The sequence below is a fragment of the Telmatherina bonti genome (genome assembly GCF_933228915.1).
Source record: "Telmatherina bonti genome assembly, chromosome: 7".
NCBI classification, from domain to species: Eukaryota; Metazoa; Chordata; class Actinopteri; order Atheriniformes; family Telmatherinidae; genus Telmatherina; species Telmatherina bonti.
In genome coordinates, this window is record NC_136625.1 from 3,367,860 (window position 1) to 3,385,894 (window position 18,035).

General features: G+C 55.8%; 1 protein-coding gene across 1 annotated transcript; it reads right to left on the bottom strand.

Moving 5' to 3' along the window:
- Positions 1-1,212: 1,212 nt before the first annotated feature.
- On the bottom strand, positions 1,213-2,583 carry opn4.1 (opsin 4.1; the record flags this gene model as incomplete). The annotated part of the gene is made up of 1 exon (XM_079243298.1): positions 1,213-2,583. The coding sequence occupies one exon, from the start codon at positions 2,581-2,583 to the stop codon at positions 1,213-1,215; it is 1,371 nt and encodes a 456-aa protein (XP_079099424.1).
- Positions 2,584-18,035: the final 15,452 nt, after the last annotated feature.

The following is an 18,035-nucleotide window of genomic DNA, read 5'->3' on the forward strand; positions in this document are numbered from 1 at the left end:
TCACCTGTCTGACCACCTCCTTACCTGTCTGACCTCCTCTTCACCATCTGACCTCCTCCTCACCTATCTGACCTGCTCCTCCTCACCTGTCGGACCTTCTTCTCACCTGTCTGACCTGCTCCTCCTCACCTGTCTGACCTCCTCCTCCTCACCTGTCTGACCTCCTCCTCCTCACCTGTCTGACCTCCTCCTCACCTGTCTGACCTCCTCCTCACCTGTCGGACCTCCTCCTCACCCGTCTGACCTCCTCCTCACCTGTCTGACCTCCTCCTCACCCGTCGGACCTCCTCCTCACCCGTCGGACCTCCTCCTCACCCGTCGGACCTCCTCCTCACCTGTCGGACCTCACCACCATGAGGAGCCTTCAGTCGCTGCGGAACTTGAAGCTCCTCTGGTTAAAGTGGCCGACCCTCTCCGCCCCTTTTAACCATCTGCAGTTTGTCTTGGGATAATGTTAAATTTTTCATTTATTCATTTTCTTCTTTGGAAGGTGAGCTGAGGTATGGAAATAAAACGGACTATTATTATTATTATTAATAAAAAAGGAAAACCAGTCATACAAGCAGCCAGTCGAGGAGGAGTTGTTGCTTCACTGTTTTAACATGGTGCTTTTCTTTTCATTTCCAACTCTATTAGTGTTTTTCTTCCCAAAGTCTGTTTTAGAATAAAGGAAATGTTGATACCAGAGTGCGTTTTACCATTTTATAAAACATGGAAATACATCATGGTATCGGTATCCAAGCAGAAATTTGGTATCGTGACAACCCTACTTTACAGAATAGTGCGGATCTTAGGAAAACCAAACAAAAAGAAAGTGGTACTCCCAGTGCTAGAAACCAAGTTCCCAACAGCCCATGGAGCCCTGCCAGTCCAACACATCATGGATCGTCTGGTTGCCAGCAGAAAGGACGAGTTTCGCCTGTGTCAGGATTAAGTACGGTCTGCCACTGGAGACTTGTACAGAGACCGCCAACAGCCCACCAGGGAAAAAACTTCTGTTTACCTCGACACCTTCATTCCCACCAGACGGGGGATTTGACACCTTCACACTGAGGAGATACAGCTCCTCCTTTCCAAGAGTTTCAAAGTCCCCTGATCCTGGAGTCCGAGAGGAGAGCAAGACGCCGTCTTCATCTCGCCACTGACCGAAGCAGGGAGAGACACTTCAGGAGCTTCACAACTGGAATCTGGCTCTGACTCGTGCTTCAGGTGTCACAAAGGAAGCAGCAGCGGTTTGGCAACGCCTCCTTCAGGTACGTCTGCCTCCATCTGCCGGTCTGTGGGACTGGAGGACTCTGTGTTGGAGGTGGGCTGCCTGTTGAAGACATTGGATCCCGCGCTGGACGCATCAGCTTCGCTCTCCGTCCAGCAGGACTCCGTTTCTGACGTAGAGGACAGCCGGCTCCTGCCCCAGCGACCGCTGGTCCTTGTCCCGGAGCCGAGTCGGAGTCCTGGTGAGCTGGTCAGCGTGGTGCTGCGCGATGAGGCAGCGCTGGAGCTGAAAGACGAACGTAGATCATGGTCGTGGACCCGGAGCACGGACCGCAGTCGTGGGAAGTAGCGACTGATGGCGGCTCGGTACTTTGGGTGTGTGATGGCATAGATTACGGGGTTGTGGATGGCGGAGGCCTTAGCGATGACAGCAGGGACTGAGTTCATGTATGGAGTCAGCAGGTGGGCGTAGCCCGCGGTGGCCATCAGAGCCACTGCAGAGTAAGGCGACCAGGACAAGATGAAGAGCAGAATCACCGCCAGAGCAACTTTGGCCATCCTCCACTCGCTGCGTAGCCGCTCATACGCCTGACTAGTCTCTCCACGGTTAAGCCTCGCCACCTCCTGCCCCGCCCTCCGGACCGCCCTGAAGATGGCCAAGTAGCAGCCGGCAATGAGAGCAAGTGGACAGAAGAAGACGAAGATGAAGAGCAGGATGGTGTAGGCACGCACAGCCGTCGTGAAGCTCATGTAGTCCCAGCTGCAGGATGTCTGCAGACCTTCTGGGACGTAGGCACTCCACCCGAAGAACGGAGGCAGGCTCCAACCCAAGGAGTACAGCCACACCCCTGCCACCACCATGTACACCCGCTGGCGACTGGCTCCGCCCACTAGCACCAGAGGCCGCGTGATTGCCAGGCAGCGGTCTGCCGCAATGGCTGTGAGTGTCATCATGGAGGCGATGCCAAACAGAGCGCCACAGAAGGCATACAGTTCGCAGGCTCGCTCCCCAAACACCCAGCGGCGGTGCAGGCTCGCCACGAAGAAGACCGGAGACTGCGTCACTGACATCAGGAAGTCCGCAGCTGCCAGGTTCACCACCAGGACATTGCTAGGAGACCGCAGAGTCCGACTGCGACAGAACACATAGATGACCAGAGCATTTCCCAGCATGCCCGTCACTCCCACCAACAAGATGACAGACCCAATTATGTAATGGGCGTGGTCGGGGACGTCCACAGTGGGAAACACATGAGGCTGCAGGTGGGCGCTTTGTGTGGAGGTGTAGTCAGGTACCTGGAAGCGTTTCCACATCCTCATGTGCTGAATGTCATCTGTACAGTTTCCCCCTTGAGAGCACAGAGATGCCATCCTACTCTGTGGAGATAGGTGAGGGTCAGGCGGGGCAGAAAAGAGCCAGATGAGATGTAGTTCACTCGATGTCAGCTGAAAACCAGATGACAGTTGGCTGGATCTTGGCTGAAAGGTACTTGAATTTTGCCTTGATATCAGCTGGTTGTCGGTTGTAAGTCGGCTGGATGTTGGCTTGAAGTCGGTTGTAAGTCGGCTGGATGTTTGCTTGATGTCGGTTGTAAGTCGGCTGGATGTTGGCTTGATATCGGTTGTAAGTCGGCTGGATGTTTGCTTGATGTTGGTTGTAAGTCGGCTGGATGTTGGCTTGATGTCGGTTGTAAGTCGGCTGGATGTTGGCTTGAAGTCGGTTGTAAGTCGGCTGGATGTTTGCTTGATGTCGGTTGTAAGTCGGCTGGATGTTGGCTTGAAGTCGGTTGTAAGTCGGCTGGATGTTGGCTTGATGTCGGTTGTAAGTCGGCTGGATGTTGGCTTGATGTCGGTTGTAAGTCGGCTGGATGTTTGCTTGATGTCGGTTGTAAGTCGGCTGGATGTTGGCTTGATGTCGGTTGTAAGTCGGCTGGATGTTGGCTTGATGTCGGTTGTAAGTCGGCTGGATGTTGGCTTGATGTCGGTTGTAAGTCGGCTGGATGTTGGCTTGATGTTGGTTGTAAGTCGGCTGGATGTTGGCTTGATGTCGGTTGTAAGTCGGCTGGATGTTGGCTTGAAGTCGGTTGTAAGTCGGCTGGATGTTGGCTTGATGTCGGTTGTAAGTCGGCTGGATGTTGGCTTGAAGTCGGTTGTAAGTCGGCTGGATGTTGGCTTGATGTTGGTTGTAAGTCGGCTGGATGTTGGCTTGATGTCGGTTGTAAGTCGGCTGGATGTTGGCTTGAAGTCGGTTGTAAGTCGGCTGGATGTTTGCTTGATGTTGGTTGTAAGTCGGCTGGATGTTGGCTTGATGTCGGTTGTAAGTCGGCTGGATGTTGGCTTGATGTCGGTTGTAAGTCGGCTGGATGTTTGCTTGATGTCTGTTGTAAGTCGGCTTTATGTTGGCTTGATGTCGGTTGTAAGTTGGCTGGATGTTGGCTTGAAGTCGGTTGTAAGTCGGCTGGATGTTGGCTTGATGTCGGTTGTAAGTCGGCTGGATGTTGGCTTGATGTCGGTTGTAAGTCGGCTTTATGTTGGCTTGATGTCGGTTGTAAGTCGGCTGGATGTTGGCTTGATGTCGGTTGTAAGTCGGCTGGATGTTGGCTTGATGTCGGTTGTAAGTCGGCTGGATGTTGGCTTGATGTCGGTTGTAAGTCGGCTGGATGTTGGCTTGAAGTCGGTTGTAAGTCGGCTGGATGTTGGCTTGAAGTCGGTTGTAAGTCGGCTGGATGTTGGCTTGATGTCGGTTGTAAGTCGGCTGGATGTCGGCTTGATGTCGGTTGTAAGTCGGCTGGATGTTGGCTTGATGTCGGTTGTAAGTCGGCTGGATGTTGGCTTGATGTCGGTTGTAAGTCGGCTGGATGTTGGCTTGATGTCGGTTGTAAGTCGGCTGGATGTTGGCTTGAAGTCGGTTGTAAGTCGGCTGGATGTTGGCTTGAAGTCGGTTGTAAGTCGGCTGGATGTTGGCTTGATGTCGGTTGTAAGTCGGCTGGATGTTGGCTTGATGTCGGTTGTAAGTCGGCTGGATGTTGGCTTGAAGTCGGTTGTAAGTCGGCTGGATGTTGGCTTGATGTCGGTTGTAAGTCGGCAGGATGTTGGCTTGAAGTCGGTTGTAAGTCGGCTGGATGTTGGCTTGATGTCGGTTGTAAGTCGGCAGGATGTTGGCTTGAAGTCGGTTGTAAGTCGGCTGGATGTTGGCTTGATGTCGGTTGTAAGTCGGCTGGATGTTGGCTTGATGTCGGTTGTAAGTCGGCTGGATGTTGGCTTGATGTCGGTTGTAAGTCGGCTGGATGTTGGCTTGATGTCGGTTGTAAGTCGGCTGGATGTTGGCTTGAAGTCGGTTGTAAGTCGGCAGGATGTTGGCTTGAAGTCGGTTGTAAGTCGGCTGGATGTTGGCTTGAAGTCGGTTGTAAGTCGGCTGGATGTTGGCTTGATGTCGGTTGTAAGTCGGCTGGATGTTGGCTTGAAGTCGGTTGTAAGTCGGCAGGATGTTGGCTTGAAGTCGGTTGTAAGTCGGCAGGATGTTGGCTTGATGTCGGTTGTAAGTCGGCTGGATGTTGTGTTTGAGCTGGTCCAGCTTGACGATCTCTGCAGTGACTTTCCAGCTGGAGCTTTTTATGTTGGACTGATCAATGGATGACGGGAACAATTGAGTTGACTGCTGTCCAATCCGATAACTTCATGGAATAAATCAACATCTGGACTAGATGTGACCTGATTCTTGCAGGTTAATGGGGATTGTTTTGGACCCTAATGAGTTTCAAACACAACTTTGGTAAAAACAGGGTCAGACTGTTTTATCTGTCAAGACCTAGAAACAAAGTGAAGCATGTAATCAGGGAATGATTGTGCTGTGTGGATAGTTCAGACCACAAAGAGGGAAATGATGAATCTCCATGACAACAAGAAGATTGGATAAAGTTTCCACTCATTTTGAAGAGCTGATGATTCCAGAAGCCTGAACTACAAAACTGGATTTTCTCTTATTTAAGCATTTGCAATAAAGGTCTCTGCTCCGACCAATACACACATTCTGGTCATATATGGCCCTCCAGGAGGCAACATGAACCACTTTATCTCTGAGATGCACTTCTAACTCTCTGACACACCTGATGATGTCACACCGATGGTTGTCATGGAGACTTAAATATTCACACTGGTAAAACTCAGGCCAACGACTTTATGAACCTCATCACCTCCTTCAGTCTCAGACCGGTCCAGACTCCTCCAACACAAAGCTGGCAATGCTCTTTACTTGGTCCTGACCAGGAACTGGTCCACAGCTGATCTGCCTGTCCCCGCTGCACCTCTCAGACCACCTCCTGGTCACATTCTCAGCCCTCCTTCCTCATGGCGCTAAAGAGGCTCCAAGGACGGTTTCCTACTGCAGAAACCTGAGATCTCTAAGTCCTGCACAGCTGTCTGATGAGGTTAACTCTACCCTCTGATTCAGACTCCTCCTCCTGGTCCTGCTGGACCAGATCCACTGGTCAGTCCTGGTCCTGCTGGACCTGTCTGCTGCTTCTGACCCAGCCAACCATCAGATTCTCCTCTCCACTCTCTGAGCTTGGCATCTCTGGATCTGTCCTCTCGTGGTCCACGTCCTACCTCTCAGGAAGATCCTTCAGAGTATCCTGGTGAGGAGAAGTGTCCAGATCACATGAAAACAGGGGAACCTCAGGGATCGGTGCTCGGCCCTCTTCTCTTTCCACCATACACCTCCTCACTCGGTGCAGTTAGAAGCTCTCATGGCTTCTCCGACCACTGCTATGCAGATGACACTCAGCTTTTCCTCACCTTTCCTCTGGATGAGGTCCATCAGGACCCGTCTCCACCAGGACCCGTCTCCACCAGGACCCGTCTCCATCAGGACTGGTCTCCACCAGGACCCGTCTCCACCAGGACCCGTCTCCATCAGGACCCGTCTCCACCAGGACCCGTCTCCATCAGGACTGGTCTCCACTAGGACCCGTCTCCACCAGGACCCGTCTCCACCAGGACCCGTCTCCACCAGGACCCGTCTCCACCAGGACCCGTCTCCATCAGGACCCGTCTCCACCAGGACCCGTCTCCACCAGGACACGTCTCCACCAGGACCCGTCTCCATCAGGACCCGTCTCCATCAGGACCCGTCTCCATCAGGACCCGTCTCCATCAGGACCCGTCTCCACCAGGACCCGTCTCCATCAGGACTGGTCTCCACCAGGACCCGTCTCCACCAGGACCCGTCTCCACCAGGACCCGTCTCCATCAGGACCCGTCTCCATCAGGACCCGTCTCCACCAGGACCCGTCTCCATCAGGACCCGTCTCCACCAGGACCCGTCTCCATCAGGACTGGTCTCCATCAGGACCCGTCTCCACCAGGACCCGTCTCCACCAGGACCCGTCTCCACCAGGACCCGTCTCCATCAGGACCCGTCTCCACCAGGACCCGTCTCCATCAGGACTTGTCTCCACCAGGACCCGTCTCCACCAGGACCCGTCTCCACCAGGACCCGTCTCCACCAGGACCCGTCTCCATCAGGACCCGTCTCCACCAGGACCCGTCTCCATCAGGACCCGTCTCCACCAGGACCCGTCTCCACCAGGACCCGTCTCCATCAGGACCCGTCTCCATCAGGACCCGTCTCCACCAGGACCCGTCTCCACCAGGACCCGTCTCCATCAGGACCCGTCTCCATCAGGACTGGTCTCCACCAGGACCCGTCTCCACCAGGACCCGTCTCCACCAGGACCCGTCTCCATCAGGACTGGTCTCCATCAGGACCCGTCTCCACCAGGACCCGTCTCCACCAGGACCCGTCTCCACCAGGACCCGTCTCCATCAGGACTTGTCTCCACCAGGACCCGTCTCCACCAGGACCCGTCTCCATCAGGACCCGTCTCCATCAGGACCCGTCTCCACCAGGACCCGTCTCCACCAGGACCCGTCTCCATCAGGACCCGTCTCCATCAGGACCCGTCTCCATCAGGACTGGTCTCCACCAGGACCCGTCTCCACCAGGACCCGTCTCCACCAGGACCCGTCTCCATCAGGACTGGTCTCCATCAGGACTGGTCTCCATCAGGACCCGTCTCCACCAGGACCCGTCTCCACCAGGACCCGTCTCCACCAGGACCCGTCTCCACCAGGACCCGTCTCCATCAGGACTGGTCTCCATCAGGACCCGTCTCCACCAGGACCCGTCTCCACCAGGACCCGTCTCCATCAGGACCCGTCTCCACCAGGACCCGTCTCCACCAGGACCCGTCTCCACCAGGACCCGTCTCCATCAGGACCCGTCTCCATCAGGACTTGTCTCCACCAGGACCCGTCTCCACCAGGACCCGTCTCCACCAGGACCCGTCTCCACCAGGACCCGTCTCCATCAGGACCGGTCTCCATCAGGACCGGTCTCCACCAGGACCCGTCTCCACCAGGACCCGTCTCCACCAGGACCCGTCTCCATCAGGACCCGTCTCCACCAGGACCCGTCTCCACCAGGACCCGTCTCCATCAGGACCCGTCTCCACCAGGACCCGTCTCCACCAGGACCCGTCTCCACCAGGACTTGTCTCCATCAGGGCCCGTCTCCACCAGGACCCGTCTCCATCAGGACTGGTCTCCATCAGGACTGGTCTCCACCAGGACCCGTCTCCACCAGGACTTGTCTCCACCAGGACCCGTCTCCATCAGGACTGGTCTCCACCAGGACTTGTCTCCATCAGGACCCGTCTCCATCAGGACCGGTCTCCATCAGGACTGGTCTCCACCAGGACCCGTCTCCACCAGGACTTGTCTCCACCAGGACCCGTCTCCATCAGGACTGGTCTCCACCAGGACTTGTCTCCATCAGGACCCGTCTCCATCAGGACCCGTCTCCATCAGGACTGGTCTCCATCAGGACTGGTCTCCATCAGGACCCGTCTCCATCAGGACCGGTCTCCACCAGGACCCGTCTCCATCAGGACCCGTCTCCATCAGGACCCGTCTCCATCAGGACCCGTCTCCACCAGGACCCGTCTCCACCAGGACCCGTCTCCATCAGGACCCGTCTCCATCAGGACCCGTCTCCATCAGGACTGGTCTCCACCAGGACCCGTCTCCACCAGGACCCGTCTCCACCAGGACCCGTCTCCATCAGGACTGGTCTCCATCAGGACCCGTCTCCACCAGGACCCGTCTCCATCAGGACTGGTCTCCACCAGGACTTGTCTCCACCAGGACCCGTCTCCACCAGGACCCGTCTCCATCAGGACTGGTCTCCACCAGGACCCGTCTCCATCAGTACCCGTCTCCATCAGGACCCGTCTCCACCAGGACTTGTCTCCACCAGGACTTGTCTCCACCAGGACTTGTCTCCTCCAGGACTTGTCTCCATCAGGACTTGTCTCCACCAGGACTTGTCTCCTCCAGGACTTGTCTCCACCAGGACTTGTCTCCTCCAGGACTTGTCTCCACCAGGACTTGTCTCCTCCAGGACTTGTCTCCATCAGGACTGGTCTCCACCAGGACTTGTCTCCTCCAGGACTTGTCTCCACCAGGACTTGTCTCCTCCAGGACTTGTCTCCACCAGGACTTGTCTCCTCCAGGACATGTCTCCACCAGGACTTGTCTCCTCCAGGACTGGTCTCCTCCAGGACATGTCTCCACCAGGACTTGTCTCCATCAGGACTTGTCTCCATCAGGACTTGTCTCCATCAGGACTTGTCTCCATAAGGACTTGTCTCCTCCAGGACTTGTCTCCACCAGGACTTGTCTCCATAAGGACTTGTCTCCTCCAGGACTTGTCTCCATCAGGACTTGTCTCCATCAGGACTTGTCTCCTCCAGGACTTGTCTCCATCAGGACATGTCTCCACCAGGACTTGTCTCCATCAGGACTTGTCTCCATCAGGACTTGTCTCCACCAGGACTTGTCTCCACCAGGACCCGTCTCCACCAGGACCCGTCTCCATCAGGACCCGTCTCCATCAGGACCCGTTTCCATCAGGACTGGTCTCCATCAGGACCCGTCTCCATCAGGACCCGTCTCCACCAGGACCCGTCTCCATCAGGACCCGTCTCCATCAGGACCCGTTTCCATCAGGACTGGTCTCCATCAGGACCCGTCTCCATCAGGACCCGTCTCCACCAGGACCCGTCTCCACCAGGACCCGTCTCCTCCAGGACTTGTCTCCTCCAGGACTTGTCTCCATAAGGACTTGTCTCCTCCAGGACTTGTCTCCTCCAGGACTTGTCTCCTCCAGGACTTGTCTCCACCAGGACTTGTCTCCTCCAGGACTGGTCTCCTCCAGGACTTGTCTCCATAAGGACTTGTCTCCACCAGGACTTGTCTCCTCCAGGACTTGTCTCCTCCAGGACTTGTCTCCTCCAGGACTTGTCTCCACCAGGACTTGTCTCCTCCAGGACTGGTCTCCTCCAGGACTTGTCTCCATAAGGACTTGTCTCCACCAGGACTTGTCTCCTCCAGGACTTATCTCCTCCAGGACTTGTCTCCATAAGGACTTGTCTCCATCAGGACTTGTCTCCACCAGGACTTGTCTCCTCCAGGACTTGTCTCCATCAGGACTTGTCTCCATCAGGACTTGTCTCCATAAGGACTTGTCTCCTCCAGGACTTGTCTCCTCCAGGACTTGTCTCCACCAGGACTTGTCTCCATAAGGACTTGTCTCCTCCAGGACTTGTCTCCATCAGGACTTGTCTCCACCAGGACTTGTCTCCTCCAGGACTTGTCTCCATCAGGACTTGTCTCCATCAGGACTTGTCTCCACCAGGACTTGTCTCCTCCAGGACTTGTCTCCACCAGGACTTGTCTCCACCAGGACCCATCTCCACCAGGACTTGTCTCCTCCAGGACTGGTCTCCTCCAGGACTTGTCTCCACCAGGACTTGTCTCCATCAGGACTTGTCTCCACCAGGACTTGTCTCCTCCAGGACTTGTCTCCATCAGGACTTGTCTCCACCAGGACTTGTCTCCACCAGGACTTGTCTCCACCAGGACTTGTCTCCTCCAGGACTTGTCTCCACCAGGACTTGTCTCCATAAGGACTTGTCTCCTCCAGGACTTGTCTCCTCCAGGACTTGTCTCCACCAGGACTTGTCTCCATCAGGACTTGTCTCCATAAGGACTTGTCTCCTCCAGGACTTGTCTCCTCCAGGACTTGTCTCCACCAGGACTTGTCTCCTCCAGGACTTGTCTCCTCCAGGACTTGTCTCCTCCAGGACTTGTCTCCACCAGGACTTGTCTCCACCAGGACTTGTCTCCATCAGGACTTGTCTCCACCAGGACTTGTCTCCTCCAGGACTGGTCTCCTCCAGGACTTGTCTCCATAAGGACTTGTCTCCACCAGGACTTGTCTCCTCCAGGACTTATCTCCTCCAGGACTTGTCTCCATAAGGACTTGTCTCCACCAGGACTTGTCTCCTCCAGGACTTGTCTCCATCAGGACTTGTCTCCATCAGGACTTGTCTCCTCCAGGACTTGTCTCCATAAGGACTTGTCTCCATAAGGACTTGTCTCCTCCAGGACTTGTCTCCACCAGGACTTGTCTCCATCAGGACTTGTCTCCATAAGGACTTGTCTCCTCCAGGACTTGTCTCCACCAGGACTTGTCTCCTCCAGGACTTGTCTCCATCAGGACTTGTCTCCATCATGACTTGTCTCCTCCAGGACTGGTCTCCTCCAGGACTTGTCTCCTCCAGGACTTGTCTCCTCCAGGACTTGTCTCCATCAGGACTTGTCTCCATCAGGACTTGTCTCCACCAGGACTTGTCTCCATCAGGACTTGTCTCCATCATGACTTGTCTCCTCCAGGACTGGTCTCCTCCAGGACTTGTCTCCACCAGGACTTGTCTCCATCAGGACTTGTCTCCACCAGGACTTGTCTCCTCCAGGACTTGTCTCCATCAGGACTTGTCTCCATCAGGACTTGTCTCCACCAGGACTTGTCTCCTCCAGGACTTGTCTCCTCCAGGACTTGTCTCCATAAGGACTTGTCTCCTCCAGGACTTGTCTCCATCAGGACTTGTCTCCATCAGGACTTGTCTCCACCAGGACTTGTCTCCATCAGGACTTGTCTCCATCATGACTTGTCTCCTCCAGGACTGGTCTCCTCCAGGACTTGTCTCCACCAGGACTTGTCTCCATCAGGACTTGTCTCCACCAGGACTTGTCTCCTCCAGGACTTGTCTCCATCAGGACTTGTCTCCATCAGGACTTGTCTCCACCAGGACTTGTCTCCATCAGGACTTGTCTCCATCATGACTTGTCTCCTCCAGGACTGGTCTCCTCCAGGACTTGTCTCCACCAGGACTTGTCTCCATCAGGACTTGTCTCCACCAGGACTTGTCTCCTCCAGGACTTGTCTCCATCAGGACTTGTCTCCACCAGGACTTGTCTCCTCCAGGACTTGTCTCCTCCAGGACTTGTCTCCATAAGGACTTGTCTCCTCCAGGACTTGTCTCCACCAGGACTTGTCTCCACCAGGACCCGTCTCCACCAGGACCCGTCTCCACCAGGACTTGTCTCCATCAGGACCCGTCTCCACCAGGACCCGTCTCCATCAGGACCCGTCTCCATCAGGACTGGTCTCCACCAGGACTTGTCTCCACCAGGACCCGTCTCCACCAGGACCCGTCTCCACCAGGACTTGTCTCCATCAGGACCCGTCTCCACCAGGACCCGTCTCCACCAGGACCCGTCTCCATCAGGACTGGTCTCCACCAGGACCCGTCTCCATCAGTACCCGTCTCCATCAGGACCCGTCTCCACCAGGACTTGTCTCCATCAGGACTTGTCTCCACCAGGACTTGTCTCCATCAGGACTTGTCTCCATCATGACTTGTCTCCTCCAGGACTGGTCTCCTCCAGGACTTGTCTCCACCAGGACTTGTCTCCATCAGGACTTGTCTCCACCAGGACTTGTCTCCTCCAGGACTTGTCTCCATCAGGACTTGTCTCCATCAGGACTTGTCTCCACCAGGACTTGTCTCCATCAGGACTTGTCTCCATCATGACTTGTCTCCTCCAGGACTGGTCTCCTCCAGGACTTGTCTCCACCAGGACTTGTCTCCATCAGGACTTGTCTCCACCAGGACTTGTCTCCTCCAGGACTTGTCTCCATCAGGACTTGTCTCCACCAGGACTTGTCTCCTCCAGGACTTGTCTCCTCCAGGACTTGTCTCCATAAGGACTTGTCTCCTCCAGGACTTGTCTCCACCAGGACTTGTCTCCACCAGGACCCGTCTCCACCAGGACCCGTCTCCACCAGGACTTGTCTCCATCAGGACCCGTCTCCACCAGGACCCGTCTCCATCAGGACCCGTCTCCATCAGGACTGGTCTCCACCAGGACTTGTCTCCACCAGGACCCGTCTCCACCAGGACCCGTCTCCACCAGGACTTGTCTCCATCAGGACCCGTCTCCACCAGGACCCGTCTCCACCAGGACCCGTCTCCATCAGGACTGGTCTCCACCAGGACCCGTCTCCATCAGTACCCGTCTCCATCAGGACCCGTCTCCACCAGGACTTGTCTCCACCAGGACTTGTCTCCTCCAGGACTTGTCTCCATCAGGACTTGTCTCCACCAGGACTTGTCTCCTCCAGGACTTGTCTCCACCAGGACTTGTCTCCTCCAGGACTTGTCTCCACCAGGACTTGTCTCCTCCAGGACTTGTCTCCATCAGGACTGGTCTCCATCAGGACATGTCTCCACCAGGACTTGTCTCCTCCAGGACTGGTCTCCTCCAGGACATGTCTCCACCAGGACTTGTCTCCATCAGGACTTGTCTCCATCAGGACTTGTCTCCTCCAGGACTTGTCTCCACCAGGACTTGTCTCCTCCAGGACTTGTCTCCATCAGGACTGGTCTCCATCAGGACATGTCTCCACCAGGACTTGTCTCCTCCAGGACTTGTCTCCTCCAGGACTTGTCTCCTCCAGGACTTGTCTCCACCAGGACTTGTCTCCTCCAGGACTTGTCTCCACCAGGACTTGTCTCCATAAGGACTTGTCTCCTCCAGGACTTGTCTCCATCAGGACTTGTCTCCATCAGGACTTGTCTCCTCCAGGACTTGTCTCCATCAGGACATGTCTCCACCAGGACTTGTCTCCATCAGGACTTGTCTCCATCAGGACTTGTCTCCTCCAGGACTTGTCTCCTCCAGGACTTGTCTCCATCAGGACTTGTCTCCACCAGGACTTGTCTCCACCAGGACTTGTCTCCACCAGGACCCATCTCCACCAGGACCCGTCTCCACCAGGACCCGTCTCCATCAGGACCCGTCTCCATCAGGACCCGTTTCCATCAGGACTGGTCTCCATCAGGACCCGTCTCCATCAGGACCCGTCTCCACCAGGACTGGTATCCATCAGGACCCGTCTCCACCAGGACCCGTCTCCACCAGGACCCGTCTCCACCAGGACCCGTCTCCATCAGGACTGGTCTCCACCAGGACCCGTCTCCATCAGTACCCGTCTCCACCAGGACTTGTCTCCACCAGGACTTGTCTCCACCAGGACTTGTCTCCACCAGGACTTGTCTCCTCCAGGACTTGTCTCCACCAGGACTTGTCTCCTCCAGGACTTGTCTCCACCAGGACTTGTCTCCTCCAGGACTTGTCTCCTCCAGGACTGGTCTCCTCCAGGACTTGTCTCCACCAGGACTTGTCTCCTCCAGGACTTGTCTCCTCCAGGACTTGTCTCCACCAGGACTTGTCTCCTCCAGGACTTGTCTCCACCAGGACTTGTCTCCACCAGGACTTGTCTCCATAAGGACTTGTCTCCTCCAGGACTTGTCTCCACCAGGACTTGTCTCCACCAGGACTTGTCTCCATCAGGACTTGTCTCCATAAGGACTTGTCTCCTCCAGGACTTGTCTCCACCAGGACTTGTCTCCTCCAGGACTGGTCTCCTCCAGGACTTGTCTCCATAAGGACTTGTCTCCACCAGGACTTGTCTCCTCCAGGACTTATCTCCTCCAGGACTTGTCTCCATAAGGACTTGTCTCCATCAGGACTTGTCTCCATCAGGACTTGTCTCCATCAGGACTTGTCTCCTCCAGGACTTGTCTCCTCCAGGACTTGTCTCCATAAGGACTTGTCTCCTCCAGGACTTGTCTCCTCCAGGACTTGTCTCCACCAGGACTTGTCTCCATAAGGACTTGTCTCCTCCAGGACTTGTCTCCATCAGGACTTGTCTCCACCAGGACTTGTCTCCTCCAGGACTTGTCTCCATCAGGACTTGTCTCCATCAGGACTTGTCTCCACCAGGACTTGTCTCCTCCAGGACTTGTCTCCACCAGGACTTGTCTCCACCAGGACCCATCTCCACCAGGACTTGTCTCCTCCAGGACTGGTCTCCTCCAGGACTTGTCTCCATCAGGACTTGTCTCCACCAGGACTTGTCTCCTCCAGGACTTGTCTCCATCAGGACTTGTCTCCACCAGGACTTGTCTCCACCAGGACTTGTCTCCACCAGGACTTGTCTCCACCAGGACTTGTCTCCATAAGGACTTGTCTCCTCCAGGACTTGTCTCCTCCAGGACTTGTCTCCACCAGGACTTGTCTCCATCAGGACTTGTCTCCATAAGGACTTGTCTCCTCCAGGACTTGTCTCCTCCAGGACTTGTCTCCTCCAGGACTTGTCTCCATAAGGACTTGTCTCCTCCAGGACTTGTCTCCTCCAGGACTTGTCTCCATAAGGACTTGTCTCCTCCAGGACTTGTCTCCTCCAGGACTTGTCTCCATCAGGACTTGTCTCCACCAGGACTTGTCTCCATAAGGACTTGTCTCCTCCAGGACTTGTCTCCTCCAGGACTTGTCTCCACCAGGACTTGTCTCCATCAGGACTTGTCTCCACCAGGACTTGTCTCCACCAGGACTTGTCTCCTCCAGGACTTGTCTCCATCAGGACTTGTCTCCATCAGGACTTGTCTCCATCAGGACTTGTCTCCTCCAGGACTTGTCTCCTCCAGGACTTGTCTCCTCCAGGACTTGTCTCCATCAGGACTTGTCTCCATCAGGACTTGTCTCCATAAGGACTTGTCTCCATAAGGACTTGTCTCCTCCAGGACTTGTCTCCACCAGGACTTGTCTCCACCAGGACTTGTCTCCATCAGGACTTGTCTCCATAAGGACTTGTCTCCTCCAGGACTTGTCTCCACCAGGACTTGTCTCCTCCAGGACTTGTCTCCATCAGGACTTGTCTCCATCATGACTTGTCTCCTCCAGGACTGGTCTCCTCCAGGACTTGTCTCCACCAGGACTTGTCTCCATCAGGACTTGTCTCCACCAGGACTTGTCTCCTCCAGGACTTGTCTCCATCAGGACTTGTCTCCATCAGGACTTGTCTCCACCAGGACTTGTCTCCATCAGGACTTGTCTCCATCATGACTTGTCTCCTCCAGGACTGGTCTCCTCCAGGACTTGTCTCCACCAGGACTTGTCTCCATCAGGACTTGTCTCCACCAGGACTTGTCTCCTCCAGGACTTGTCTCCATCAGGACTTGTCTCCACCAGGACTTGTCTCCTCCAGGACTTGTCTCCTCCAGGACTTGTCTCCATAAGGACTTGTCTCCTCCAGGACTTGTCTCCACCAGGACTTGTCTCCACCAGGACTTGTCTCCATCAGGACTTGTCTCCATAAGGACTTGTCTCCTCCAGGACTTGTCTCCACCAGGACTTGTCTCCTCCAGGACTTGTCTCCATCAGGACTTGTCTCCATCATGACTTGTCTCCTCCAGGACTGGTCTCCTCCAGGACTTGTCTCCATAAGGACTTGTCTCCTCCAGGACTTGTCTCCACCAGGACTTGTCTCCACCAGGACTTGTCTCCATCAGGACTTGTCTCCATCAGGACTTGTCTCCTCCAGGACTTGTCTCCACCAGGACTTGTCTCCTCCAGTACTTGTCTCCTCCAGGACTTGTCTCCATCAGGACTTGTCTCCTCCAGGACTGGTCTCCTCCAGGACTTGTCTCCATAAGGACTTGTCTCCTCCAGGACTTGTCTCCACCAGGACTTGTCTCCATCAGGACTTGTCTCCATCAGGACTTGTCTCCATCATGACTTGTCTCCTCCAGGACTGGTCTCCTCCAGGACTTGTCTCCATAAGGACTTGTCTCCTCCAGGACTTGTCTCCACCAGGACTTGTCTCCATCAGGACTTGTCTCCATAAGGACTTGTCTCCTCCAGGACTTGTCTCCATCATGACTTGTCTCCTCCAGGACTTGTCTCCATCATGACTTGTCTCCTCCAGGACTTGTCTCCATCATGACTTGTCTCCTCCAGGACTTGTCTCCATCAGGACTTGTCTCCATCAGGACTTGTCTCCACCAGGACTTGTCTCCTCCAGGACTTGTCTCCATCAGGACTTGTCTCCATCATGACTTGTCTCCTCCAGGACTGGTCTCCTCCAGGACTTGTCTCCATAAGGACTTGTCTCCTCCAGGACTTGTCTCCACCAGGACTTGTCTCCATCAGGACTTGTCTCCATAAGGACTTGTCTCCATAAGGACTTGTCTCCATCATGACTTGTCTCCTCCAGGACTTGTCTCCATCAGGACTTGTCTCCATCAGGACTTGTCTCCACCAGGACTTGTCTCCACCAGGACTTGTCTCCTCCAGGACTGGTCTCCTCCAGGACTTGTCTCCTCCAGGACTTGTCTCCATCAGGACTTGTCTCCATCATGACTTGTCTCCTCCAGGACTGGTCTCCTCCAGGACTTGTCTCCATAAGGACTTGTCTCCTCCAGGACTTGTCTCCACCAGGACTTGTCTCCATAAGGACTTGTCTCCTCCAGGACATGTCTCCATCAGGACTTGTCTCCTCCAGGACTTGTCTCCACCAGGACTTGTCTCCATCAGGACTTGTCTCCACCAGGACTTGTCTCCTCCAGGACTTGTCTCCATCAGGACTTGTCTCCATCAGGACTTGTCTCCTCCAGGACTGGTCTCCTCCAGGACTTGTCTCCACCAGGACTTGTCTCCACCAGGACTTGTCTCCTCCAGGACTTGTCTCCACCAGGACTTGTCTCCACCAGGACTTGTCTCCTCCAGGACTTGTCTCCATCAGGACTTGTCTCCACCAGGACTTGTCTCCTCCAGGACCTGTCTCCATCAGGACTTGTCTCCATCAGGACTTGTCTCCACCAGGACTTGTCTCCTCCAGGACTTGTCTCCACCAGGACTTGTCTCCTCCAGGACTTGTCTCCATCAGGACTTGTCTCCATAAGGACTTGTCTCCTCCAGGACTTGTCTCCACCAGGACTTGTCTCCACCAGGACTTGTCTCCATCAGGACTTGTCTCCAGGGAGGAGACCGCCGTGGGGGGAGGAGACCGCCGTGGAGCGAGGAGACCGCCGTGGAGGGAGGAGACCGCCGTGGGGGGAGGAGACCGCCGTGGAGCGAGGAGACCGCCGTGGGGGGAGGAGACCGCCGTGGAGCGAGGAGACCGCCGTGGAGGGAGGAGACCGCCGTGGAGGGAGGAGACCGCCGTGGAGCGAGGAGACCGCCGTGGGGGGAGGAGACCGCCGTGGGGGGAGGAGACCGCCGTGGAGCGAGGAGACCGCCGTGGGGGGAGGAGACCGCCGTGGAGGGAGGAGACCGCCGTGGGGGGAGGAGACCGCCGTGGAGCGAGGAGACCGCCGTGGGGGGAGGAGACCGCCGTGGGGGGAGGAGACCGCCGTGGAGGGAGGAGACCGCCGTGGAGCGAGGAGACCGCCGTGGGGGGAGGAGACCGCCGTGGAGCGAGGAGACCGCCGTGGAGGGAGGAGACCGCCGTGGAGCGAGGAGACCGCCGTGGGGGGAGGAGACCGCCGTGGGGGGAGGAGACCGCCGTGGAGCGA